Below are 27,527 nucleotides of genomic sequence, written 5' to 3'. Positions count from 1 at the left end.
ATATCAAGCTTTTGCACAGAAGGAGCAAGAGAGCACACATTTAAGACAATTAAGTGACACTTTGATTACAGAATTTCCAATTTTTTTTTTTCTGGATTCACTGGGTCAAATCTATTAAGCAGAACTGGTTGGAGAGAGGCAAGGAGTTGCCAGGAAATTAAAAACAACAAAACAAAACAAAAAAACCCCACCCAACTTCTATTTTTCAAAACACAGGAAGTTTGCCATTTTTTTGAAAACTGGAAAAAAATCTCGTTAAAAAAATGGAAAATTGAATTTTCTGTGAAGGTGTTCTCTTCCATAAACAGGCTGGGGTTTATCAAAAGATTTCCACCAGCTCTATTAAGATAGGAGCAAATCCTGAAAGTGGGTCCTTTATTACTTTAATTTTTTCTCTGAAAGACCAAAAAAATAAACAAACCCTGCTTACCTCTTTCCTTGCTTGTGCACTGCCCTTAGTATCAATGCTGCTAGCTGCCTTCAGTGTAAGCAATCGGGCCTGCTCAATAGCAACGCGGCTTTCAGCAATCCAATGGGCAACAACCTCCTGTAGAGACATAAAGAGAAAATTGTGGGCATAGAATATCAGGGTTGGAAGGGACCTCAGGAGGTCATCTAGTCCAACCCCCTGCTCAAAGCAGGACCAATCCCCAATTTTTGTCCCAGATCCCTAAATGGCCCCTCAAGGATTGAACTCACAACTCTAGGTTGAGCAGGCCAATGCTCAAACCACTGAGCTATCCCAGCCCCCCCATGAAACATTATCTGGGTTTTCAGAACAACCCTTTGCCTCTCTCAGCTATACACCTGCAAAATTTTCAATGCTGGATGCTTAAATAAGGCTCCTGGATAGAAGTGGGGTGATCATGAAATGTACTGAGCTCCCACTGGCTTTGAAGGGATTTGTGTGTACTCAGCACTCCTGAAAATCAGCCCACTACTTCTACACATGAGAAAACCATAAATTAAAACTAACCAGACAGACAGTCAACTAATAAAAGCTTTTCTCATCCAGCTACCAACCCCTTAAGCCCAAGGCCTACATGGACAGAGAGACAGCAGTGTCTCTTCATGGATGGGACAGGCAATATCCAGCTTCAGAGTTGCTGTGGTTCTGTTCTTATACTAGAATCTAAAAAGAGAAAAAAGAACCACACAACTGCCCATCCTCATTTGTTTGGCTCTTCCCATTGCTCTGGCTCTGTGCCCCTGCCTGCTTGCTGTTCAGACTCCCCACTCTCCTCATGCTCTGGCAGTGTTGTCTACTTCTGCCCTATTTGCACCTCCTCTCCTTGCTATTACTACCCATTCAAACCACCTCCCTGCAAAGTCCTTCCATGAAGTTCAATTAGTTGACTCCAATGTCCAAATCGGGGGCGGGGCGGGGGGGGGGCTGGAGAGCAATGCGGGGCTTCACGACCTAGGGAAACAGTTGTGCTGTGGTTCTTAGTGTATCTGCCCTTTACTATTTTTGCCAATGCATTACTAGTCCCACTATAGTCAACTACACAAGCTCAGCTTGTTTGCAGTAATTTAAGACCTTGATAGCAGCCCTTCTGTGCTGTTTTCAGAACACCTTTCCTGTATGAGGCTACCTTTCAGAAGTAACAGCATCTGGGCCATTTACAAAATGATAAAAATTCCATTTTGCACCTTTTGTGAACTCAGCAGGCCAGAGCCTCAGTTAGTGTAAGTCAATGTAGCTGAGGATCTGGCCCAATAATTTTCCCCCACAATCTTTTTTCTAGGTCTATGCTTCTAAGGCTATGTTAGTGTTGTGGGGGGGAGAGCGCTCCTGCCACCCAACTGCTGTTCACACTGGTGCTTGTCGTTGGCAAAACTTTTGTATTTCCAGGGGGGGTTAACATCCCTGAACGACAAAAGTTGTGTCTTTCACTTGCCACTCTAGACAAAGCCTAACCGTTTGTTTATTTGAAAGGGACTCTGACAATGTGTGCATTTTGTGATTCCACTGTTTGACATGCTAATGGTGCTTTGATTTTGCGTTTGTTTCGTGTGATGTGCCAAGATGTTTATACAGCTATTTCTAATTATATCAGTTCTGTATAAACATTTTCTAGAATCTGCTACAATCACTTCACTTCCTTCTTCCCAGCCTTTACTTTATGAAAAAAAGACAGACAAACATTTGTGTCTTCTTGGCTGAGACCCAGAAATACTTGATGTCTGCCAAGCAAAGGGAGTCTGCAGCACATCAATTTACAGACGTAGCAAAACAGGCAAACTGTATCAGGAAGGAATGTCTGGCAGATCAGGCCAAATACTCAGCCTGGCCTTAACATTGATTTGCACTGGCAAAAATGAAGTTATTTTATGGCTATGATCACACAGTTCCCAGTCTCTGATTGGACCCACAAGTCAAGGCTAGACATCTAAGTGCCCAATAATGGCGAATCAAATTTGTGCCTGTGAAAACGAGTCCAGGGTTTGCAGACCTGCCCTGCCTCTGGAGTCCTGGTCCATGCTGATCAGAGAAAACCAGCCAAAACTCTGCTACAAAATGTGTATTTAAATACAGTGAACAGGGCTTTAGTACTTGTTAGGAAAACAACTATAGGAATTCACTCAGATTGCAGATCTTGGCACAATCAAAATGGAGACTCTCCCAACCTTAATATTTTCTTTCCTATTTGAGACAGGATATTTAACCTACAGCATCTCCAGAGTTGCTGGGAATTGGTGGTTATGGGTAATGCTGTCTGACATCTCAACCTTTTCTAGAGTGACTGTTACTGTGGAAGTTAGAGTCCCAAGCTTCCCACATGAGCTAAGCCAAGGGGTATTCATAGCAAACTAGGCAAAGAGGTAGTGGCTTACATGCTGGTACAGTTTCTTCCCAAAGGTCACCCTCTGAGCTGCACGCTCACACATTATCTGTAGAGCCAATTCAGCCACACCTATTGATCTCATGCAGTGGTGAATGCGGCCTGGCCCAAGCCGACCTTGAGCGATCTCAAAACCCCTTCCTTCACCTGCGTGAGAAGAGAGGTGAGAAACTAAATGGCCACGCGGAACTCATTTCAATACTTCAAATAACCGCGCACTTCTGCTCTGAAGAAAATCAGTGGCCGTACTGCAGGTATTGTCTGTTGCTACCCTAGAGAGGAGTTTCTTTACAAAGATTATTTTGCAGCACTGAAGCCATTCTAATTATTTCATACCTATATGTATTCACACAAAGCAGCAGACACCAAAAGCAAAAGGTCAATAGGTTGGAAACAGATGAAGCACAATTAGTGGATGCTTTTCTGCTATGAAGAGGAGACAACTCAGATTCTGCAGACTAGTAGAAGATGTTTGGAGGCAGAAAAGTACAGCTAAGGGATTGTTTGCTGGCCCAATTCAACCCGTTGACACTACTGTCGAGAATGAACTTCTCTCTCCAAGAGGCGGCTCCTGGAAAAACTGTCTTTACATCTAAAACAGATGAAGGAAGAACAAAAACTTAACAGCATATTCCTTACCTAGGAAGGTTATTCATCACAACTTCCATCAGATTTTTAAAAGGACACAATTACTTAAAGTTAGTATCATTGCAGTGACTTTCAAAGAACAGTTAACAGTGAAGCTCACCTAGTATTAAATTGGAGGCAGGTACTCGCACTTCATTAAAATGTATTTCAAAATGTCCACCGTGGGGCTGATCTAATCACACAAAGAAAAAGCAAAATATCCATGTATAAAATTGATTCTAGCCAATGTTCACTCGCAAATTACAGGTGCTCAGTACTGATGTTCATATTAGATATGCATTCTAAGAGTGTCTTTAGTACTTTATGTTTATAGAATAATTCTTACTCCTGAGATTCCGAGTAGGCTAATACAAATGCAAACGTAGCTGATAATTACTATTTCCTCCTTACCCAGGTAGCCAAACACGGAAAGAGGTCTTATAAGCTTCAAGCCTGGTATGTCCAGTGGAACTATGATCATACTGTGCTGTCTGTTCCTGATTAAGACAAAACTAACAGGTTAGGAGAAATCTCAACAGATATTTTAGATTTAAAAAAAAAGTATGTTTAAAAAGTTTGGTATGATCTGTCCTCTCCTGTGCTACACATATGGGTGGAGAGGCAGACAAGAGCTGTGTTTAAGAACTGTGGGGGGAGGAGGGAAGAAATGAAGGTAAAAATGCAGCGCCCAGAGGGGTTGGGCAGCTGGACATCGGGTTCCAACATTCATAGAGGGGTGCCAGACAGAAGGTGTGCCCTGAGTGAGAGCCTAAGGTTTTATAATAAGCATCAAAATAGATGCCTTCATATTTTTCTCTCTGCTTGATGTACATGTAAATACAATACATTTTGTCAGGAATGGTTGGGTTGAGAAGACTGAAGAAATACTCCCTGCTTTCAGAACTTGTGGTATGAACGAACGGTTAAACCCCTTGATTCAATTAACTTTTCCGTATATACGGGCATCTCGATCTTGCCCCATTTAAGTTAATGGGAGTTTTGGCATTAACTTCAGTAGGAGCAGGATTCAGGCCTTTGATTCTTGCACTTATTTTTTCTGTGTATAGTTTTGCCTTTATTAATATTCATAGAACCATTCCCTCCTCTAGTTATGCTTTAATAATACACTTAATGAATTAAAAATGTAAACCAGGTCTGGTGGTAGGCTTTAATTTTAAAAAGTGAGTATTCATGATGTTGATTTTAGAGGATACATTTTCAAAAGGCTAAAGGGAGAATTAAAGACATTAGGGCCATATGTTGTCCTTGATCCAACCCATACAGATCAAGAGTACCTTATGACTTGGACTCTTTATTTGAGAAATTCTGAAGTTTGATTAGATTTCTGAGGGTACATATATGGCCTAAGGTTCCATTTCTAAACCACACTCAACTCTGACCAATGCAATTAAAATTGTTCCATGTAAAGGTTTTGTGAGCAATGGCTGGTTCAATAAATAGGGTTTTTCTTTGGGTCTCATTGCTTGGATACTGAACAAATGTCTCAGTAACCATTTAATTCTTACCTGGATGCAGAAGTATTTTTATTTTTGGCCATCACAATTGCGACTTTGCAATTTGTATTCCCCGCCCCTAAAAAAACAAGAAATAGCTTTTCACATAAAAATCTCTCTAGGGAAGTAATTTATTGAAGTTTCACAGAACAACTTCTTACAGTGTTTCTTTAGTGTAACCATGGCAAAAGTGAGTAATCTATTATCTATGCTGTTTCTGGGCTATTGTGTAGAAAAAGAAGTGCAATCACCTGATTAACATGGAAAAAAAAAAAACAGAAAATGCCCTGGATCCAGTTTCATCATTCATTTTTATTTTTCTAGGAAAAAGATCAAACAAGGTGCTTGAAGAGGGAGTCTACATTAATTCCATCACCCTTGCAGCTGAGCAAATAACGAAGGCAAGCACTCACTCACTCATGCCAGATGCTGCCTTTCAAGCACAGCTAGTTTTTTACGCACTTTTCTCCCCATTCAAAGTGCTTAGTTCTGGTTTCAAGACAAAAATAAACTCAATGGGAATTCTTATCTGAAAATAAATCAGTAGTCTTTTGAGCCAGCCACAGCATTATTAGATATATGTTTGTGTGATAGAAAACCAAAAATTTAATGGATACTCCAAAAGATTATTCTAGGATGGATTATATGGATCTAGGTTACAATGGTGACTAAAAAATGGCTTCTCAACAGATCTGCTCCCACACTATGATCTACTCAGAGACCCTTCTCCTTTAGTACTATTACATTGCCTTGGTCCTTTTTATATCCTACAGGAATACCACAGCTATGGGAGAGCGAGCTGGATTCTATTTGACCTTGCACAACTATCAACAGAATTGTTAAATTGCCATGGCAATGAAGACATCACACTTACACAGATCGTGTCACTGAGGACGGGATTTGACCTGCAGGATCTTTATTACTGGTGGTGATGAACCAGAAGCACAATTTGACTCAGATCCCAAGTCAGATCCCAAGCTGAGGCTATGTCAACACTACCGTGGTAAACTGACCTAAGTTACGCTACTCCAGCTACGTGAGTAACATAGCTGTAGTCACCATAGCTTAGGTCAGCTTACTGAGGTGTTTACACTGCTCTGGGTCAACGGGAAATGCCCTGCCGTCGACTTACTTTACTCCTCTCATTCCCTCTGGAGTACCGGAGTGCACTGGTGAGCGCTCTGCCATCGATTTAGTAGGTCTTCACTAGACCCACTAAATTGACCCCCGGTGCATCAATTGCAGCAGTGTCAATCCCGTGGTAGCGTAGACATAGCCTCGAGTTTGCTGAGCTGGTAGTTAGAAAATCCATCCTGTTTATGGTGTAAAGTGAAGTGGTTATATGGAGATCAGTGAGACACAACAAAACAGTAACCCCACGTCGACACTTTTCAAGTCATACTTCAGGGTAGTACCTCACACAAATGGAACATCTTTTCCATACACCAAGCCGTTTTTCACTAATTCGGTACAAACAGTGCCTATTTGATATCAACTGACATTTAAACCATTCTCGTTTGAATAGCAGCTTTGAAAACATGTGGAAATGCTGCCCCAGTAGCTCTTGGGGGGGGGGGTCCTCTACTCTAAAGGGAAGTAGCTAGAAATGGAGCTACGGTGACCAGAGTCAAGCTGCTATAGGAGCTTTGAAGATAACTACTGCCTGGGGAGCACAGCCAGCTTGGCTTTGAAGAGAGCTACCAGCACAAGAGCACAGCCACCTTGACACAGGAGCAGTCTATAGTTGCATGTCCTAAGAGTGACAAGGGTGGGAGAGAGATTTACTTTCTTCTGCTAAAGTCTGTTTTTGCTTGGAGGGCAAGAGTTCTGGCTGTTTATTTCCCTCTTTCCTAACACAACATTAACTTTTCTTTAAGAGCAGAATTAGCAGCACTTTGTGAAACGTAAGATGGAGATGTCAAGTTTGCAAACTGAAATATCACATTGATAGAAAAATCTCGGGCGGGGGGAGGCGGGGGAAAGAAAAAAAAAGGTCTCTTTCAAAAAAGGCTGGAACAATTCACAAAATTCTGGATTAGTCTAGATTATACAGCAAAGTGTTCCCAAAGCGAAACACAGATGTTCCACTTAGCCGTAAAACAGATCAAGTTTGTACATTACAATGTACTGGAGAAAGGGATGGGAGTTTGTAATCCATCAGTAATGGTGTTATTTTCCTAACCTTTGAGTAATGAAGCTTTCACCATAAAACCTGTCTCAGGACAAATGTGACCTTCTGAAATTATTATTTAAACAACTGAAAACAATTAGAAAAACTTTTCATTTTTAAGTTAGTGCATAGTTCAGCACTGAGCCAAGACGTCTGGTCAGATCTTATAAATCAATAGCACAAACAGTGGCATGGAGAAAAAGAAATATCTCAATCTTGAGTGCAGCACATAGCAGCCAGCAAACAGTGCTGAAAATGGAGGAGTCTGAGGTGAGAGACTGTAAGGGGAGAATGCTTGTGTGCGTTTGCATACTTGTGTGCTTTTGTTCTCGTGGACAGGACTTTAGGCGAAAAGGCTATGACCGCTACATAGGTAGCGGTGGTAGTGACCCAAGGAATGGAAGAGACAAGGAAGATGATTGGATGTGGGAGCTGTGGGATGTACATTATCCTGGAGCAGGTACCTGATAGGTGCTTTGTTTGCATGAAGTGCTGCCTGATGGATCTGATGGAAGAGAAGAGAAGATCCAAGGTTGGGAGATGCAGGTAGAAATTATTGTTGAGTTTTGAAGGGGATTTGAACAGATGATGAGCTGAGGAACAGGTTTGCTGACTTGGAAAATGAAAGGGCATGGCAGGTAGTAACAGAAGGTGGGAGGGCAAAGAAGAAGAGAAGCAGAGGGAAAGAGTCAATGGAGATAGCCAGAGTTCGGAGCCCCAGGAGGATAGAGGATGACTCTCAGAAGATTGCAAGTGAGAACAAAAGATAGAGGACTTGCAGCCAGAAAGATGAAAAGGAGGAAGGCCAGAAAACTGCACCAACACTGGGAAGAGGCAGGTCTATGTGATTGGGGACTCCCTACTAAGAGGAACAGACAGGCCTGTCACCAGAGCTGATCCAGCAAACAGATGGGTATGCTGTTTGCCAGGAGCTAAGATATGGGATGTGAACCTGAGGCTAAAAACGATCCTAATGGGAGCAGGAAAGAACCCACTGAGTCTTTCATGTGGGAACAAATGATACTGCTGGATTCTCACTGGAACGCATCAAGGGAGACTATGCCTGGCTGAGGAAGATATTTAAAGAAATGGAGACTCAGGTGATCTTTAGTGGTATTCTCTCTGTCCTTAGAGGAGGAGAGTGAAGGTGAGACAAGATTAAGATGATCAACAGATGGCTCAGGCAATGGAGCTATAAGAAGGGCTTTCGGATGTTTGACCACTGGTGGAATTCATGAATAGAGGACTGCTCTCATGGGATGGACTCCTCCTGAATAGAGAGGGAAATAGACTGCTGGGATGGAGGTTGACAAAACTGATTAAAATAGCTTTCAACTAGGAATTCGGGGTAGACAGTTGGGAGATGCTCAAGTAATCTCCATGCCTGATTCTAATGCTGATCACAAGGAAAATCAAGACAGACAGAATACAGCAACGGAGAATGGAACAATAGAGGACATCAAGAGGAAAGTCACTGGTATTGGCACTCACAGTCAAGTAAGCTATACTGGCAGTAGAATAACGATACCTAATAGGGAGAGGAATCTGGGCAAAGCCAAGCAACAACAACAAAGATATATAAGAAATCTGGATAACAAAATGGAGAAACTAGAATTATCAGTGCAAGAAGTGAAAACAGATATGATAGCAATAACAGAAATATGGTGGAATAATCATCATGACTGGAGTACAGGTATTGAAGGGTACGTGCTGCTAAAGAAAGACAAATAAAGGTGGTGGAGTAGCATTGTATATTAATGACATGATAGACTGTAAAGAAATTAAAAGTGATAGAACAGATAAAACAATCTGTTTGGGTCAAAATCACTTTGGAGAAGAAAAAGGTTCTATGAGGTTAGTGCTTGGAGTATGCTACAGACCCCTGAGGATCCGATCTGAACATGGATAGAGACCTATTTAATATTTTTAAAGAAATCAGTATTACCAGGAATTGTGTAATTATGGGAGACTTTAATTTCCCAGATACAGATTGCAGGACACGTGCTACTATGTTCTTAGATGTTATAGCTGACAGATTTCTTCACCAAATGGTCACTGAACCAACAAAATACAATGCCATTTTAGATTTAGTATTGGTAAGTACAGAGGACCTCATAGAAGAACTGGTTGTAGAGGGCAGCCTTGGCTTGAATGAACATGAGCTAATTCAGTTTAAACTAAATGGAAGGATAGACAAAAATAGGTCTGCAACTAGGGTACTTGATTTCAAAAGGGCAAACTTTAAAAAATTAAGAGAAGTAGCTGGGAAAGTGGACTAGACTGAAGAACTCAAGAATCTGAATGTGGAGGAGGCTTGGAATTACTTTAAGTCAAAGTTGCAGAAACTATATGGAGCCTGCATCCCAAGCAAGAGGAAAAAATTCATAGGGAAGGGTTGCAGACCAAACTGGGTGAACAAGCATCTCAAACAAGTTATGAAGAGAAAGCAGAAAGCTTACAAGGAATAGAAGGGATGGATCAGCATGGAAAGTTACCTCTTGGAGGTCAGAAAGCACAAGGATAAAGTGAGAACTGCCAAAAGCCAAGGAGAGTTAGACCTTGCATAGGAAATTAAAACCAGTAGTAAAAGGTTCTTTAGCCATATAAATGTAAAGAAAAGAAGAAGTGGGACTGTTAAACACTGAGGATGGGGTAAAGATTATCTAGACATGGCCCAGCACCTAAACAAATACTTTGCCTCAGTTTTAAATAAGGGTACTGAGGAGCTTAGGGGTAGTGGCAAGGTGGTCAATGGAAATGCAGATAGGGAAGCAGAAATTACCATCTGAAGTGGAAATCAAACTCAAACATCTTAATGGGACCAAATCGGGGGGGCACAGATATTTGCTATCCAAAAATATTAAAGGAACTGGCACATGAAATTGCAAGTCCATCAGCAAGGATTTTTAATGAATCCGTAAACTCAGCGGTCATAGGACTAGAGAATTACTAATATAGTACGTATTTTTCAGAAAGGGAAACAAAGATCCAGGAAACTACAGGTTCATTTGACCTCAATTGTGTGCAGGGTCTTGGAACATATTTTGAAAGAGAAAGTAGTTAAGGACACAGAGGTAAATGGTATTTGGGATAAAATACAACATGGTTTTACAAAAAGTAGATGGTGGCAGACCAACATGTTCTCCTTCTTTGAGAAAATAACTGGTTTTCTAGGCAGAGGAAATGCAATAGATCTAATCTCTCTGGATTTCAGTAAGGCATTTGATACAGTTCCACATGGGAAATTATTAGTTACATTGGAGAAGATGGGGATTAATATGAGAATTGAAAGGTGGGTAAGGAACTGGTTAAAGAGGAAACTATAACAGGTCATACTGAAAGGTGAACTGTCAGGCTAGAGGGAGGTTACTAATGCAGCTCCTCAAGGACCAGTCTTGGGACTAATCTTATTTAACATTTCCATTAATGAGCTTGGCACAAGAAGTGGAAGGGTGCTAATAAAATTTGAGGATGACCAAAAGTTGGGAGATATTGCCAATATAGAGGAGGACTGGATCATCATACAAGAAGATCTGGATGACCTTGAAACCTAGAGTAATAGAAATGGGATGAAATTCAACAGTGCAACGTACAAGGTCATCCACTTAGGGACTAACAACAAGAATTTTTGCTATAAGCTAGGGACATATCAGGTGGACGCAACAGAGTAGGAGAAAGACCTGGATGTACTGGTCAATCACAGGATGTCTATGAGAACGGAGAGGAGTCATTCAAGTTAAGAGCCAATAGTAGCACAAGAACAAATGGCTATAAACTGGCCATCAACAAATTTGGGCATGAAATTAGACAAACATTTCTAACCATCAGAGGAGTGAAGTTCTGGAACAGCCTTCTAAGGGGAGCAGTGGGGGCAAAAAACCTAATTGGCTTCAAGATTGATCTTGGTAAGTTTATGGAGGGGACAGTATGAAGGGATTGCCTACAGTGACATGTGGCCCATCTGCAACAGCTAGTAGAAAATATCTCTAGTAGCCGGTGATGGGACACTAGATGGGGAGGGCTCTGAGTTACTACAGTGAATTCTTTATCACGTCTCAATGATGAGTCTTGCTGACAGGCTCAGGGTCTAACGGATCGTCATATTTGGGGTCAGGAAGGAACTTTTGCCCAGGTCACACTGGCAGAGACCCTGGGCCTTTTTCACCTTCCTCTGCAGCATGGGGCATGGGTCACTTGCTGGTTTGAACGAGAGTAAATCGTGGCTTTTCTGTAACTTCTGAAGTCTGTAAGTTATGATGTGAGGACTTCAGTTACTTAGCCAGATATTGTGTGTTTATTATAGGAGTGAGTGGGTAAGGTTCCATGGCCTGCAGTGCACAGGAAGCCAGACGAGAGGATGATGGTCTCTGCTGTCCTTACATCTGAGTCACATAAGCAGAGTTTCCCATTCCTCATGGAAAGAGGGAAAAGTGGCTTTCCAGTTTTTCCCCACCCTCAAAAGTTTGAAGGTCTGATAACCATAGGGTTTTTTTTCTATCCTAGAAAAGAACTGTAAGGAATCGGAGAGAGATCTCTGTTCCAGGGCGAGATTAAAAGAAGACTCCTGTGCGTCTGAAAGTCCAGAATTCAATCTGGTTTACAAACCAATTTGGTATTTATTATATTTTATTAAGTAAAAACAGAACTCAAAGAAGCGGGGACTGCCATTTTGGCAGGAATTAATAGTAAGAGTGCAGGAAACCCAGTGTTCAACAAATGGGAACAGCAGACTTAGAAGGCTGACTGCAAGTACATTTCAATATGTATATTAGCCAAATTTTAATTAGCTGTCATTTTTATTTCTTCGGAAGTTGGCCAGAACGTTTAGACTATAACTCTGTCTAGACTTGGACAATGAGGTCTGGTTAGCCACTTGTTAACGAACATGTTTTTAAACACTATGGGGCACCTTACATAGAACAGAGATGAAGGTATTTAAAAACGTGTTAGCTGATCATGGTCAACACTATATTTTCTGTCATCCTAAATTCCCTGTGTGTGGTTCCAAACTAAAGAAATACATGTTCAGAATTATCTACTTTTACTCAATTGCACTTAAAACAGACATAAAATGAGTCCATTGCTGATGAAGAGTATCAATTCTTCCCTTAAGAGAGCATACGTACCAGCTTCTCTTAAGGAAGTATCTGTGAGACCCTTGCTCTAGAAGCCAAAGCTTCATACTTACAATCTGGTTACGTATTGTCCAGCATCTACTCTTTCCTTCTGGGTTCAGATTATAGAGAAGGTTAGGGCAAACCAAGTCTGAGTACTTAGATGCCCAGAATATCCTTGACCCTTGTTGCTGTGGGTACAGACCCAAATATGCCACAGACTGCACTGTGGACTTCCTACATTACCTTCTCCTGCTCACAAAGATTGTGTGTCCATGCTGATATTTATTGATCTATTGGCTACCTTCAAGGCCATTGATGAAAAGGTGTTATTGACAGTCCTGTTGGCAGTAAAAGGCTAGAAAAAGGCTAATGTAGTGCCAATCTTTAAAAAAGGGAAGAAGGATCCTGGGAACTACAGGCTGGTCAGCCTCACCTCAGTCCCCGGAAAAATCATGGAGCATGTCCACAAGGAATCAATTCTGAAGCACTTAGACGAGAGGAAAGTGATCAGGAACAGTCAGCATGGATTCACCAAGGGAAAGTCATGCCTGACTAATCTAATTGCCTTCTATGATGAGATAACTGGTTCTGTGGATGAAGGGAAAGCAGTGGACGTGTTATTCCTTGACTTTAGCAAAGCTTTTGACACAGTCTCCCACAGTATTCTTGTCAGCAAGTTAAAGAAGTATGGGCTGGATGGATGCACTACAAGGTGGGTAGAAAGTTGGCTAGATTGTCGGGTTCAACGAGTAGCGATCAATGTCTCCGTGTCTAGTTGGCAGCCGGTGTCAAGTGGAGTGCCCCAGGGGTCGGTTCTGGGGCCGGTTTTGTTCAATATCTTCATTAATGATCTGGAGGATGGTGTGGATTGCACCCTCAGCAAGTTTGCGGATGACACTAAACTGGGTGGAGTGGTAGATACACTGGAGGGTAGGGATACGATACAGAGGGACCTATAGAAATTGGAGGATTGGGCCAAAAGAAATCTGATGAGGTTCAACAAGGACAAGTGCAGAGTCCTGCACTTAGGACGGAAGAATCCAATGCACCGCTACAGACTAGGGGCCGAATGGCTAGGCAGCAGTTCTGCAGAGAAGGACCTAGGGGTGACAGTGGACGAGAAGTTGGATATGAGTCAACAGTGTGCCCTTGTTGCCAAGAAGGCCAATGGCATTTTGGGATGTATAAGTAGGGGCATTGCCAGCAGATCAAGGGACGTGATCGTTCCCCTCTATTCGACACTGGTGAGGCCTCATCTGGAGTACTGTGTCCGGTTTTGGGCCCCACATTACAAGAAGGATGTGGATAAATTGGAGAGGGTCCAGCGAAGGGCAACAAAAATGATTAGGGGTCTGGAACACATGACTTATGAGGAGAGGCTGAGGGAACTGGGATTGTTTAGTCTATGGAAGAGAAGAATGAGGGGGGATTTGATAGCTGCTTTTAACTACCTGAAAGGTGGATCCAAAGAGGATGGATCTAGACTGTTCTCAGTGATAGCAGATGACAGGACAAGGAGTAATGGTCTCAAGTTGCAGTGGGGGAGATTTAGGTTGGATATTAGGAAAAACGTTTTCACTGGGAGGGTGGTGAAACACTGGAATGCGTTACCTAGGGAGGTGGTGGAATCCCCTTCCTTAGAAGTTTTTAAGGTCAGGCTTGACAAAGCCCTGGCTGGGATGATTTAGATGGGATTGGTCCTGCTCTGGGCAGGGGGTTGGACTAGATGGCCTCCAGAGGTCCCTTCCAACTCTGTTATTCTAGGATTCAGTAGCTAGAGTGGGCAGAGCTGCTCTTGGGTGACCGGCTGAGAGGGTGGTGTTGGGTGATAGCTCTTCCTCCTAAAAGTGCTGTCATGTGGAGTTCCACTGAGTTCCATCCCGTGTCCCCTCTTGTTCAATATGTAGCCAGGGCCAGCCAGTAAGAGGGTTAGTGAGGAAGCATGGGCTGTGGTGCTTTCGATAAGCTGTTGACACCCAACTCTATATTTTTATCTCATCCCACCCAGCCACTGCTGATGAATGCCTGATTCAGTGTTTGGGGGAGATTGGAGCATGGATGAGAGCTAACCGCTCAAAGCTCAATCCAGATAAGTACAAAGTAATGCTGAATAGGTTGTATGGGGGGTGGGGGCGGCCGGAGGGAGAAGCAATCAGAAGCCACAGTGAGAATTATTCTGTTGTTCCTGGGGGTGGTTGCCAATTATATGTAGCTAGAGCTCACAATCTGGGGGTGGTGTCGGAGCCCCAAGTGCTGTTAGTTTCAAGAAAGTTTCCATCCCTTCCCCCTGATCTGGCAATGATTTTGTGATAGTTTCCTTCAGTTATGGGCCTTGCTACTGTGATCTGTGCCTACGTCATCTCAAGAGTAGATTATTGCAATATACTGGATCTGGTCCTACTTTTTGTGGGAGGTCTGCAAAGGCACAAAACACATTGGGCTTGTGCCTTCTTTTGCTTCTTCATGATATATAAAGAAGGCCAGAATGTATGTTTGTTTAAAGAAAAACAAAAACACAACCTGCTTGTTTTCCCCTCCTCCTCCCCCCCCACCCCGTGAAGAGGGAACATCACAAGAGAATGAAAGCTGAGCAATTGGGAGGGGAGGGATTTTTAGTCTGCCTCTTTAAAACTCTGTCCACCTGTTTAACTTCAATGACTAAAACACCATTTTACAAAAAGCCAGCATTTGTAAAGCTTCAGTTCCCCTTTCCAGTTAAGGTGATAGAGCTCAGACTAAACATGTCCCAGTAGCTCCCCAGCAAAACCAGGAGAGAATAGGCATTTCTGATCTTTCTAAAGGTCAAGTAAATCAAGAGGGATAAAATTAACAACAGAAAAACACCACCTTCTCTCTGGGGCTATCAAAGAAAATAAACAAAAAAGTGATGCACTAATCCAGTGTTAGGAAAAACACACACACAAACTTGGATCAGCTATAATTCAACTACAGTTGCCAACTTTCACGCAGTAAATAAGCACCTTGACTTTCACAATAAGCCAAAAATCAAGCTAATCCCATTTCAAAACAAGCCAATCCTTAAGAACCCCGACACTCTGTGTGAGTAGATTCCCCCCGGTTTGCAGTCTGGGACTGTGGTGGGCCTGCTGTGCACCCCCTAACTCTCTCCCCCCGTTGCCCCTGCTTGCCGGGAGCCGATCAAAAAAAAAAAAAAAAAGCAGCAACAAGCTACAACAAAACAAACAACCTAAAAGCCTAAAACTAGCCAACAAGCAACTCAGAAGCCAATTAAGCCAAAAACAAGCCCACTTTCTGCATTTTTTTTCACGGGTTTGGCATGTCTGAATTCAACCCCGAAACTGAAATTGGTGCAGAATGTGGCAGCTCCCTTATTAAACAGTTTGCTGCCCCAAACAGATGCCATCAGTGCTCTGGAACTGCCCTGGCTGTCTACTGATTTTCAGGTGGACTTAAGATGTTGGTTTTGATTTATCCTGCCTTTTGATTTGCATGTTTGAGAGACTACCTCCTTCCCTGTGCCACCCTGCCATGTGGAGTCAGCAGAGGCATCTGAGCTGCAGCTTGTAAGAGTAAGAAAGCAAGCTGTTCTCATTGAGGGGTCCTGAATGCTGGAACCTGCTCCTCTCACCTCCTGTTTCAAAATAGCCCAAATTTGTTAATCTTTAGGTCGTGTTGCAAGGCTGAACTATTTCCCCAGGTTTTTAGGACGCACGGAGCGTAAGAAGGGCTAGCATATATGGGGGATGTAGTGCTGGTTGGGCTTGATTTATTGTGGTTGGTTATGTTTTGGAGACAAGGAGTGGCTGCTGGCTTTATTTTTGATGCAGCTGCACGTTCAGCTTTTTAGCAAAGGCAACAAGCGCTCTGCGTGGGCACTGCTTATGTATCTTGAAACATGAATAAATTATGCTTAGCCAAAAACATCCGGTCACACTCAGTAAGCTAAACAAAGTTCAGTATCATTTTAAAAAGTTTACTCCACTCCTTAAAAGCCCACCACCCTTATTTATTTTAAAGTGCCCTACTGCTTTTTAAACCCTAAGCCCTGGTCTACACTAGGAGATTAGGTCGAATTTAGCAGCGTTAAATCGATGTAAACCTGCACCCATCCACACGATGAAGCCCTTTTTTTCGACTTAAAGGGCTCTTAAAATTGATTTCCTTAATCCACCTCTGACAAGTGGATTAGCGCTTAAATCGGCCTTGCCGGGTCGAATTTGGAGTACTGTGGACGCAATTAGATGGTATTGGCCTCCGGGAGCTATCCCAGACTGCTCTATTGTGACCGCTCTGGACAGCACTCTCAACTTAGATGCACTGACCAGGTAGACAGGAAAAGGCCCGCGAACATTTGAATTTCAATTTTCTGTTTGCATGGTCACCTGCAGCTTGCTACGCTGGCCAGAGCTCATCAGCAGAGGTGACCATGACGGAGTCCCAGAATCGCAGAAGAGCTCCAGCATGGACCGAACGGGAGGTACGGGATCTGATCGCTGTATGGGGAGAGGAATCCGTGCTATCAGAACTCCGTTCCAGTTTTCGAAATGCCAAAACATTTGTCAAAATCTCCCAGGGCATGAAGGACAGAGGCCATAACAGGGACCCGAAGCAATGCCACGTGAAACTTAAGGAGCTGAGGCAAGCCTACCAGAAAACCAGAGAGGCAAACGGCCACTCCAGGTCAGAGCCCCAAACATGCCGCTTCTATGATGAGCTGCATGCCATTTTATGGGGTTCAGCCACCACAAACCCAGCCGTTTTGTTTAACTCCTTCAATGGAGATGGAGGCAACACGGAAGCAGGTTTTGGGGACGAGGAAGATGATGATGATGAAGTTGTAGATAGCTCACAGCAAGCAAGCGGAGAAACTGGTTTTCCTGACAGCCAGGAACTGTTTCTCACCCTGGACCTGGAAGCAGTCCCCCCCCGGACCCACCCAAGGCTGCCTCCCGGACCTGCCAGGCAGAGAAGGGACCTCTGGTGAGTGTACCTTTTAAAATACTATACATGGTTTAAAAGCAAGCATGTTTAATGATTATTTGCCCTGGCATTTGCAGCTCTCCTGGATGTACTCCCAAAGGCTTTGCAAAAGGTTTCTGGGAAGGGCAGCCTTATTCCACCCACCATGGTAGGACACTTTACCACACCAGGCCAGTAGCACGTACTTGGGAATCATTGTACAACAAAGCATTGCAGTGTATGTTTGCTGGCATTCAAACAACATCCGTTCTTTATCTCTGTGTTATTCTCAGGAGAGTGATATCATTCATGGTCACCTGGTTGAAATAGGGTGCTTTTCTTAAGGGGACATGCAGAGGTGCCCGTTCATGCTGGGCTGTTTGCCTGTGGCTAAACAGAAATGTTCCCCGCTGTTAGCCACAGGGAGGCGGGAAGGTTGAGGGGGTAGTCACGCGGTGGGGGGAGGCAAAATGCGACCTTGGAATGAAAGCACATGTGCTGTGTATGTAATGTTAACAGCAAGGTATACCGTGAAAGAGTGTAGCCATTGTTCTAGAAAATGTGTCTTTTTAAATACCACTGCCTCTTTTTTTTTCCTCCACCAGCTGCATGTGTTTCAATGATCACAGGATCTTCTCCTTCCCAGAGGCTAGTGAAGATTAGAAGGTGAAAAAAACCGCACTCATGATGAAATGTTCTCTGAGCTCATGGTGTCCTCCCACACTGACATAGCACAGACGACTGCGTGGATGCAGACAATGTCAGAGTGCAGGAAAGCACAATATGACCGGGAGGAGAGGTGGCAGGCTAAAGAGAGTAAGTGGCGGGCTGAAAAGAGGGCTGAAGCTCAAATGTGGCAGCAGCGTGGTGAGAGGAGGCAGGATTCAATGCTGAGGCTGCTGGAGGATCAAACCAATATGCTCCAGCATATGGTTGAGCTGCAGGAAAGGCAGCAGGAGCACAGACTGCCACTACAGCCCCTGTGTAACCAACCGCCCTCCTCCCCAAGTTCCATAGCCTCCACACCCAGGCGCCCAAGAACGCGGTGCGGGGGCCACCGGCCAACCAGCCACTCCGTCACAGAGGATTGTCCAAAAACAAGGCGGCTGGCATTCAATAAATTTTAAAGTTGTAAACTTTTAAAGTGCTGTGTGGCATTTTCCTTCCCTCCTCCACCACCCCTCCTGGGCTACCTTGGTAGTTATCCCCCTATTTGTGTGATGAATGAATAAAGAATGCATGAATGTGAAGCAACAATGACTTTATTGCCTCTAACAGCGGTGATCGAAGGAAGGAGGCGAGGGTGGTTAGCTTACAGGGAAGTAGAGTGAACCAAGGGGAGGTGGGTTTCATCATGGAGAAACAAAACAGAACTTTCACACCGTATCCTATCCAGTCATGAAACTGGTTTTCAAAGCTTCTCTGATGCGCACCGCGCCCTCCTGTGCTCTTCTAACCGCCCTGGTGTCTGGCTGTGCAAAACCAGCAGCCAGGCGATTTGTCTCAACCTCCCACCCCACCATAAACGTCTCCCCCTTACTCTCTCAGATATTATGGAGCGCACAGCAAGCAGTAATAACAGTGGGAATATTGGTTTGGCTGAGGTCGAAGCAAGTCAGTAAACTGCGCCAGCGCACCTTTTAACATCCAAATGCACATTCTACCACCATTCTGCACTTGCTCAGCCTGTAGTTGAACAGCTCCTGACTACTGTCCAGGCTGCCTGTGTACGGCTTCATGAGCCATGGCATTAAGGGGTAGGCTGGGTCCCCAAGGATACATATAGGCATTTCAACATCCCCAACAGTTATTTTCTGGTCTGGGAATAAAGTCCCTTCCTGCAGCTTTTGAAACAGACCAGAGTTCCTGAAGATGCGAGCGTCATGTATCTTTCCTGGCCATCCCACGTTGATGTTGGTGAAACGTCCCTTGTGATCCACCAGTGCTTGCAGCACTACTGAAAAGTACCCCTTGCCGTTTATGTACTCGCCGGCTTGGTGCTCCGGTGCCAAGATAGGGATATGGGTTCCGTCTGTGGCCCCACCACAGTTAGGGAATCCCATTGCAGCAAAGCCATCCACTATGACCTGCACATTTCCCAGGGTCACTACCCTTGATATCAGCAGATCTTTGATTATGTTGGCTACTTGCATCACAGCAGCCCCCACAGTAGATTTGCCCACTCCAAATTGATTCCCAACTGACCGGTAGCTGTCTGGCGTTGTTAGTTTCTACAGAGCTATCGCCACTCGCTTCTCAACTGTGAGGGTTGCTCTCATGTTGGTATTCTTGCACCTCAGGGCAGGGGAAAGCAAGTCACAAAGTTCCATAAAAGTGCCCTAATGCAAGTGAAAGTTTCGCAACCACTGGGAATCGTCCCAGACCTGCAACACTACGCAGTCCCACCAGTCTGTGCTTGTTTCCCGAGCCCAGAATCGGCATTCCACCACATGAACCTGGCCCATTAGCACCATGATGCCCACACTGCCAGGGCCCCTGCTTTGAGAGAAGTTTGTGTCCATGTCCTCATCACTCACGTTACCGCGCTGACGTCGCCTACTCGCCCGGTATCGCTTTGCCAGGTTCCGGTGCTGCATATACTGCTGGATAATGCACGTGGTGTTTAATGTGCTCCTAATTGCCAAAGTGATCTGAGCGGGCTCCATGCTTGCCGTGGTATAGCGTCTGCGCAGAAAAAAGGCGTGGAACGATTGTCTGCCATTGCCCTGATGGAGGGAGGGGCAACTGACGACATGGCTTACAGGGTTGGCTTACAGGGAATTAAAATCAACAAAGGGGGTGGCTTTGTGAGAAACTGAATAGCCCCCTCAAGGATACAACTCAAAACCTCAAGGATACAACTCAAAACTGGGTTTGGCAGGCCGTTGATTTCACAGAGGGAAGGAGGAGAAAATGAATACAAAACAAATCTGGTCTATTTCTTGTTTTGAGCCACTTCATCTATCTTTATACATCTTGCTGGCAGCAGACTGTGCAGTATGACCGCTAGCCGTCATCATCTCCTGGGTGCTCGGCAGAAGATGGTGTAGTATGATGACTAGCCATCATCTTCTACTGGCTGGAGGTTAAAAGACAGTGCACTGCTGGTAGGACTGAATCGCCACGAGACAAAACTTAAAAGGGAAATGACCTGGTAGAGTCACTCCCATGTTTGCCCAGGCGCCCGATTAAAAGAGCAGCCAGGACTATGTCGATGACGGCTACCAGTCACACTGCAATATCTGCTGCCAAAAGGCAATTAACTGCTGCTGCGTAGCAATGCAGTATCACGTCTGCCAGCACCCAGGAGACATACGGTGACTGTTTGCTGAGCGGGTTCCATGCTTGCCGTGGTATGGCGTCTGCACAGGTAACTCAAGAAAAAAGGCGCAAAACGATTGTCTGCCCCTGCTTTCATGGAGGGAAGGAGGGAACGGGGGCCTGACGATATGTACCCAGAACCACCCGCGACAATGTTTTAGCCCCATCAGGCACTGGGATTTCTACCCAGAATTCAGATGGGCGGTGGAGACTGCGGGATAGCCACCCACGGTGCAATGCTCCGGAAGTCGACGGTTGCCTCGGTACTGTGGACACACTCCATGCACTTAGAGCACTTGTGTGGGGACACACACAATCAACTGTATAAAACCGCTTTCTACAAAACCGACTTCTATAAATTCGACCTAATTTCGTAGTGTGGACATACCCTAAAGGTTGTATTAGATTATGCTACCATGGTATTATACTTTCCCACCCATCTGGGAAAGGGGCCCTACCCCATGGTCTTCCAAAGCCGAGTCTGAAGAGTTTAAGCATGATGGAACTCCAGCTTCCACCTTTTGCGAAGTCAGACGCATAGTCTGTCAAATTAAGATTTTTCCAGAGTCTGCCTATTGGCCAGTAACATTGCTAACAATACCATTTTAGCTAAATGTCAACTCTCATTGCTATCTTCTCCTTGCAGTTTCAAATGGACATGGCAGTTTTCTTTCCCAGTCCTAATCTGGTTGTCTAGAATCATAGAATATCAGGGTTGGAAGGGACCTCAGGAGGTCATCTAGTCCAACCCCCTGCTCAAAGCACGACCGATCCCCAATTAAATCATCCCAGCCAGGGCTTTGTCAAGCCTGACCTTAAAAACTTCTAAGGAAGGAGATTCCACCACCTCCCTAGGTAATGCATTCCAGTGTTTCACCACCCTCCTAGTGAAAAAGTTTTTCCTAATATCCAACCTAAATCTCCCCCACTGTAACTTGAGACCATTACTCCTTGTCCTGTCATCCGCTACCACTGAGAATAGTCTAGATCCATCCTCTTTGGAACCACCTTTCAGGAGTTGAAAGCAGCTATCAAATCCCCCCTCATTCTTCTCTTCCGTAGACTAAACATCCCCAGTCTAGTGGTATTGTGGACTCTTAGGCTCTGATCTGAGACACTCCAAGTGATTTCAAGGGGGATTTGGATCACGCCCATAAACAACGGCATTCCTTGTCTGAAGTGGTTGTGCTGAAAGTCAACCAGAGTTAGGCACCTAAGTGCCTTTAAAAAAATCTCCTCCTTCTTAGACTATGTGAGTGAAGTGCTTTGATGTCTCAGATGAAAGGCACTATAGACAAGCAACGTGTCTAAGCAATAGCAGGACTCTCTCTGAAAGTTGGAAATTCCACTCCCCTCCTATTTTTCTTTCTATGCAGTACAAATCAGGTAAAAAGGACTTGAAACAATGTTTGCTACACCTGGCTCTAGCCTTCCATTTTGCAAGATGGAACCTATAATACACATTAGACAGATATCAGCACAGGCAGAACATGGCAAGTGCTACTAATTATCCATTGTACCAAAAAGCAAAGCCTTGGCCTGCTTACTGCTTTCGCTGTCTGGCATCCTGTATGCCATTTACTGTAAAATATTGAACTGCTACAGGATACAAAATGACAGGGCAGAATAAAATCTGTTCAAGTGTGTGGGAGGCTGCTGATGTTGTATACACACAGAAGAGCAGCATCACTGTCATGAGGTTGGCCAGATGAGCTAATCTGGGCAAGACTCTCCTGTTTTGTAACTTCTTGAGAATAGACACTCTGCCATAATGTTGATGATCAAAACACTGCACATGACCTCCTAACTAAATAAATCTGCCTCTCTCTCTCACTATTGTTAACTGATACATTACTTGTGGGGTCATGATTAAATTAGATTATAAACATTTCTGGGCAAGGACATTATCAGCTTATGTTTCTGGCAAGTGCCCAGGTCATCTCAGACCCTGGAGAAATAATTAAATAATAATAATGCTCCAGCCTCATTCAGGGCCTCATCCATTGCCCATCAGGGCCTGAGAATTCTTCCTCAGTCCTGGCAGATAAACATATCACTGGCTTTTCCACTATTTGCACACCAGCCTTCTGGCTTTATTTCATCTTGCACACGGCCAAACTGAAAGAACCAATAAAACATCCCCTACTATCCCTTAATAAATTGTAGAAGTGGGGACCCACTGGAAACATTCACATTTGTATGTGAAATATTGTAGACAGCCAAATAAGGTGCAGCACTACCATTGTTAACATTGTTAACCTCACCAAAAGGTTCCCCTTGTAATGAACCTGTTTTTATTTTTCACATTTTAAGAGAGTGAGTTGTTGTTAAGTTTGTTATTAATTTTGTACACAATATATCACAGAGGGGATGCTTCAAAAACATTATTTTTGTTCTAGTGTATTGTAGTAAAGATTCAAAATGTTTACCTATCCCTTTTAGGGAATCATACCTAAACAAGAGTTGAATGCCACTAGCTGATTTTCCAGAGAACTCTGCTGTTCTGGTTTAAACATGCACATAAGTAGCAAACTTGTTACTCAAGCTCACAAGTGACAACTGGCTTCCAGGAAAGCAGGATTTTTACAGGAAAATTAAAATGAAAGTACAGTTGGGTTCACTTTAAGGGTGTGGTGCAGGAAAGAGGACGAAAAAGATCAGGGTGAGTCACACCAGAACTGAACATTCCACTGTGGAACTTCCAAACTTCAGCTTCTCCTAGCAGCTTGCCGACAAAAAAACAGGTCAGTTCTCTTTATTTAAATTTTAGTATTTACTTAGCTGTACATGAAGTGTAATACTGAGCCTATTTGTAGCTAGAAGGACTGGAGAGTTTCTTCTTGGTGGATGTTATTGAAGTTTCTTTTACAGAGTATAAGGATTTCACTGAGCCAAGTAATCAACTCCAATTCTGAAAGTTGTGTTATTAATTAGGGATAGATTTCTGCCCATGTGGTACAGTAATGTCAAATCCGGGGGGAGGGAAGAAGGAAAAATCTGTACATTTCTCACTATGCATAGTTAATCGTAGTGGTGAGCACAAAACCCGTACAGAGCGCTGCCTACCCACACATGCAGAGTAATACTGAATTCATACCAAAAAGGTAACTTCTGTAATCATTTTTATAAGATGTGCAAATTAGTATATTAGTATTCATACTAGAAACAATGCATGTCTATGAATAGGAATGTTGCTCAAGAATAAGAAATATTTGTTTTAGGGACAAACGGCCACCGTGCAGCATCAAGCAATTATTTAACACAGAACTATATCAGCTATCTGAACATGCTCCCCTACAAGCCTCCCTGCTTTATGATGCATTAACAAAAATGTCAGTTTTCCTGGAACTGTTTAAATTCCCTTTTTATTAGCCCTCAAGAAAATCTGCTAATAATCCTCTTCGATTAATTATTTCCAGATGAGCTCTAATATTTAGAGCATGGAGTCAGGAAACCTAGATAATATTTCAAATTTGCTGTCTAATCTTGAGCAAGTACCTTAATCTCCCGGACCTCCATTTCCTTTTTGGTAAAATGGAAATACTAATTCCTACCTTTGAATTCTTCCAATGAACGCGCTATGTAATTGCAAAAATATTAGTGTTGTTCAAACATCTGATAGATAGAAACTACCAGTGGTAGAATATATATAGTAGTATCTGTCTTTTGTCAAACAAAATAAAAATGAATAGAATCACTTTATCTTCTATACTGTATACTTAACTACACAGTAATACCAGATGACAGACGTATAAAAAAAACCTAATTCTCATTTTAAGTCCAGAATAGGAAATCTGTTGGAATTTTTTTCAGCCAACATTTCACAGAGGTTAAGGATTAAAAACAAAACCAACTAACCAAAACATCAATATTAAATAACCAGCATTTATTAATTTGAGAGCAGTTTCAGGACCAGGCAGGGAAACAATTTTTGGATTCAAGTATCAAATGAAAATGTTAACATTTATCAATTTTTTTAAAATTCAAGTTTCCAACTTGATTAATCACACACTCAGACCTTGCACATGACATTAACAACAATTTAACTTTTATTTTCAGAAAAGATATTTTTAAAAGATTTTCAGATAAATATTCTGAGTAAGGATTTGGCAGATGTTTTCTATAAGGACAGCCAAAGTTGTGTGTGTTTTTTCAAGTTTCAAAAACCCCACTGGCCAGATATCAGTTTAGCATCTGTTTTCAATAAGTTTAACACTAATATTCTGAAACATTGTACCAGAGAAAATATGTTTGCTCTATTTAGCAAATTTCTGCTCTTGGCTAGCATTAGTCCAGTTTATTTCCAGATAATGGGCCATTACAGGATCTTGCAGTCTCTATTTACGTTAGATAGAATTTCAACAAGTGAGTAATTCTATATAGGTATAGGAACTGGGAATGGGATACAGGGAAAATGTAATAAGTGATTTGTCTACAAGATGCAAACTGGAGATGGTATCTCCTAAACTTTAGGATTAAAGGGCAATAAGAAAGTCTCATGATGAGACTATTTATAGCATGTACTTGTACTTAATCATTAAGTAAATCTGTCAGCATAACTCTTTGAAATTTACTGAAGTTTTTGGTTTTGAACAATTTTGCTGACTTTTAAAAATTCTCACTAGATACAAAACTGTCTGTGCATAGTTTACTGGGAAAACTAATAGGTGGCTTCCTTTCTTTCTTCAGGACTGAGACTGCCTCAGAGGGTACGTCTCCACAGCAAAAGCTGTACAATGACTAGCCTACACAAGCAAGCTTGAATACATCTGGCACAGGTAATGATAGTAGTAAAGACAGTGCAGCCCTGCATACGTACTCTGTTTGCGAGCCTGTTCTGAAGCCTGCATTGCACTGTCCTCACTGTTATTGTTATGTGCATTCGCTGGATTCAAGCAAACTTGGGTAGGCTAGCTTTTGCTGTGGAGACATACCCAGACTATCAATTCTACAAACAGATCCGTGTAGGTGGACCCTGCACTCATGCAGAGCACCAATGAACTCAATATGACCAGAATTGGGGCCAATTCTGCTCTACTGTTTTTAAGCAGCCACCTCCCATAAGCAGCTGACTTGCACCTGGCAAATCTCACACACACACACTCACACCCCTGCTGAAATATACAACTGCAGGCACCCCTTAGCAAGGTCTGCCTCGGTTTCAAACAGGTAGCTCTCCTTCTCAGTGTATGTATTGTGATAGCACCCTAACTCTCCAGCCAGGATTGATTTGCTCAGATGTGCTAGGTGCTCTATAAACAGATAGGAAGACACGGTTCCCTGCCCCTAGGAGCTGTAGCTCTGTTGCTTGTTTGGGGTAATATCTTACTATTTTCAAATATATTCATAGTATTAGTTTTTACTTGTATTTAGTTTAGATCTTTATACAAACCCTAACGTGTTCTAGGGCCCACTGACAATCTTTAAACATGCAATCAACTTGGATTTGTTTTTTGTCTTGTAGCTTTTGCCATGGAGCAGGGTGAAAATACCTCAATGGACTATTATGAGGACAACAGTGAATCAAACTTCACCTTTGACTACACTCAGTATGAAATGCTTTGTGAAAAAGAGGAGGTGAGAAATTTCACTAAGTTGTTCCTACCTGTGTTTTATTCACTGGCTTTCATTGTGGGAATTGCAGGAAATTCATTAGTGGTGGCAATCTATGCCTACTGCAAGAAACCAAAGACTAAGACAGATGTTTATATCATCAACTTGGCAATTGCTGATCTGTTACTGCTATTCACCCTCCCTTTCTGGGCTGCAAATGCAGTCCTTGGATGGGTGCTTGGAAACATCATGTGCAAGGTCACTTCTGCTCTATACACCATGAACTTCAGCTCTAGCATGCAGTTTCTGGCTTGTATCAGTGTGGATAGATATAATGCCATTTCCAAAATCCAAAGTCACCATAGAAGTGGAAAGCAATGCAGCGTAACCTGTATCGGTGTCTGGTTGGTTGCCATTTTGTTGAGCATTCCTGAACTGATTTTTAACACAGTCAAGAAAAACAGTGACCGGTATGGATGCTTTCCTGTATTTCCAATGGATTTGGGAACACTCCTTAAAGCAACCATTCAAATCCTGGAAGTCATGCTAGTGTTTGTGTTACCCTTCCTCGTCATGCTGACCTGCTACTCAGCTATTGCCAGAGCACTCTTGAGGTCTCCAAATGTTCAAAAATCTAGGCCCCTCAAAGTTCTGCTGACAGTAGTGGCTGTTTTCATTGTCACTCAGCTGCCTTACAATGTAGTCAAGTTCTGGCGAGCCATAGACGTCATCTACTTGCTGATTACAGACTGTGACATGAGTAAAACTATAGATGTTGCCCTCCAAATAACTAAGAGTATAGCCTTATTTCACAGCTGCCTGAATCCAATCTTGTACGTCCTTATGGGAAACTCTCTTAAAATGCACATTATGAAAATAGCAAAAAATTTTGGACATTGGAGGAGAAGTCGCAATATACCAACTGAAGAGATTTCTATGAATTTTGACGGCCACACAGAAGAAACAAGTAGCTTTACAATATAGCAACTGTAGCACCCTCTCTACCCAGTGTAACAGAAGGGAACAATTATAACACATCTGAGAGCTATTTCCTCTTTGATGAAACTTAACATCCATGTTACTCTGCAAGTCAAATCTGAAGTGATGTTCTGACACATGAACCAGCCAAGATGTTGCAAAGCAGTTCAAAATAGAATAAGACCAAAAACCATATAGTAAAGGTAATGGAAACAACGCTTGAAAAAAGTGGGATTTAAAGCAGAGGTGGGCAAACTACAACCTGCAGGCCACATCTGGCCTGCAGGACCATCCGGCCTGGCCCTTGAGCTCCTGGCTGGGGAGGCTAGCCCCCAGCCTCTCCACTGCTGTGCCCCCTCCCCTGCAGCCACGCCACCAGCGCGGCTGGCTCCAGCTGGGTGACTTGGCTGCCAGTCCTGCCACTCTGAGCAGCATGGTAAGGGGGCGGGGGTGTTGGATA

The 27,527-nt window shown here is 43.2% G+C and overlaps 4 protein-coding genes across 7 annotated transcripts in view; 3 read left to right on the top strand and 1 right to left on the bottom strand.

Annotated features, from left to right (window-relative positions):
• The window catches only part of DNAJC13 (DnaJ heat shock protein family (Hsp40) member C13), a 131,835-nt gene extending 108,779 nt beyond the window's left edge, over positions 1-23,056 (top strand). Inside the window, exons 56-57 of one of the 3 annotated variants that reach the window (XR_012157482.1) lie at positions 3,889-3,992; positions 5,761-7,551. Coding sequence is in view for 2 of the 3 variants with exons in the window: in XM_073333216.1 (XP_073189317.1) it covers positions 3,889-3,917 (29 nt within the window). In the remaining variant the exon portion in view is untranslated. Of the gene's footprint in view, positions 1-3,888; positions 7,552-22,978 lie in introns of those variants that run through there. The other 2 variants (XM_073333222.1, XM_073333216.1) reach the window with 2 other exon arrangements.
• Positions 1-27,527, bottom strand: part of ACAD11 (acyl-CoA dehydrogenase family member 11) — a 60,413-nt gene that overhangs the window by 3,660 nt on the left and 29,226 nt on the right. Inside the window, exons 14-18 of the mRNA XM_073333229.1 lie at positions 5,000-5,066; positions 3,885-3,970; positions 3,595-3,666; positions 2,839-2,993; positions 431-547 (exon numbers count right to left, since the gene is read on the bottom strand). Of these exons, the coding sequence (XP_073189330.1) occupies positions 431-547; positions 2,839-2,993; positions 3,595-3,666; positions 3,885-3,970; positions 5,000-5,066 (497 nt within the window). The remainder of the gene's footprint in view (positions 1-430; positions 548-2,838; positions 2,994-3,594; positions 3,667-3,884; positions 3,971-4,999; positions 5,067-27,527) is intronic.
• Positions 10,939-18,456, top strand: LOC140907391 (zinc finger and SCAN domain-containing protein 32-like). Its single transcript, XM_073333240.1, has 3 exons — positions 10,939-12,986; positions 14,283-17,236; positions 17,821-18,456. Exons 2-3 carry the CDS (start codon positions 16,683-16,685, stop codon positions 17,876-17,878), a joined length of 612 nt encoding a protein of 203 aa, XP_073189341.1. The 5' UTR covers positions 10,939-12,986; positions 14,283-16,682; the 3' UTR covers positions 17,879-18,456.
• Positions 23,192-27,229, top strand: ACKR4 (atypical chemokine receptor 4). 2 transcript variants are annotated; one of them, XM_073333239.1, is made up of 2 exons: positions 23,192-23,280; positions 26,001-27,229. In XM_073333239.1, exon 2 carries the CDS (start codon positions 26,009-26,011, stop codon positions 27,071-27,073), a length of 1,065 nt encoding a protein of 354 aa, XP_073189340.1. In that variant the 5' UTR covers positions 23,192-23,280; positions 26,001-26,008; the 3' UTR covers positions 27,074-27,229. The 2 variants fall into 2 exon arrangements, with proteins under 2 accessions (XP_073189340.1, XP_073189339.1); XM_073333238.1 differs by lacking the exon at positions 23,192-23,280 and adding an exon at positions 25,229-25,314.

This window comes from Lepidochelys kempii, chromosome 2 (genome assembly GCF_965140265.1).
Source record: "Lepidochelys kempii isolate rLepKem1 chromosome 2, rLepKem1.hap2, whole genome shotgun sequence".
NCBI lineage: Eukaryota > Metazoa > Chordata > Testudines > Cheloniidae > Lepidochelys > Lepidochelys kempii.
This window is presented reverse-complemented; position numbering and strand designations above follow the sequence as displayed.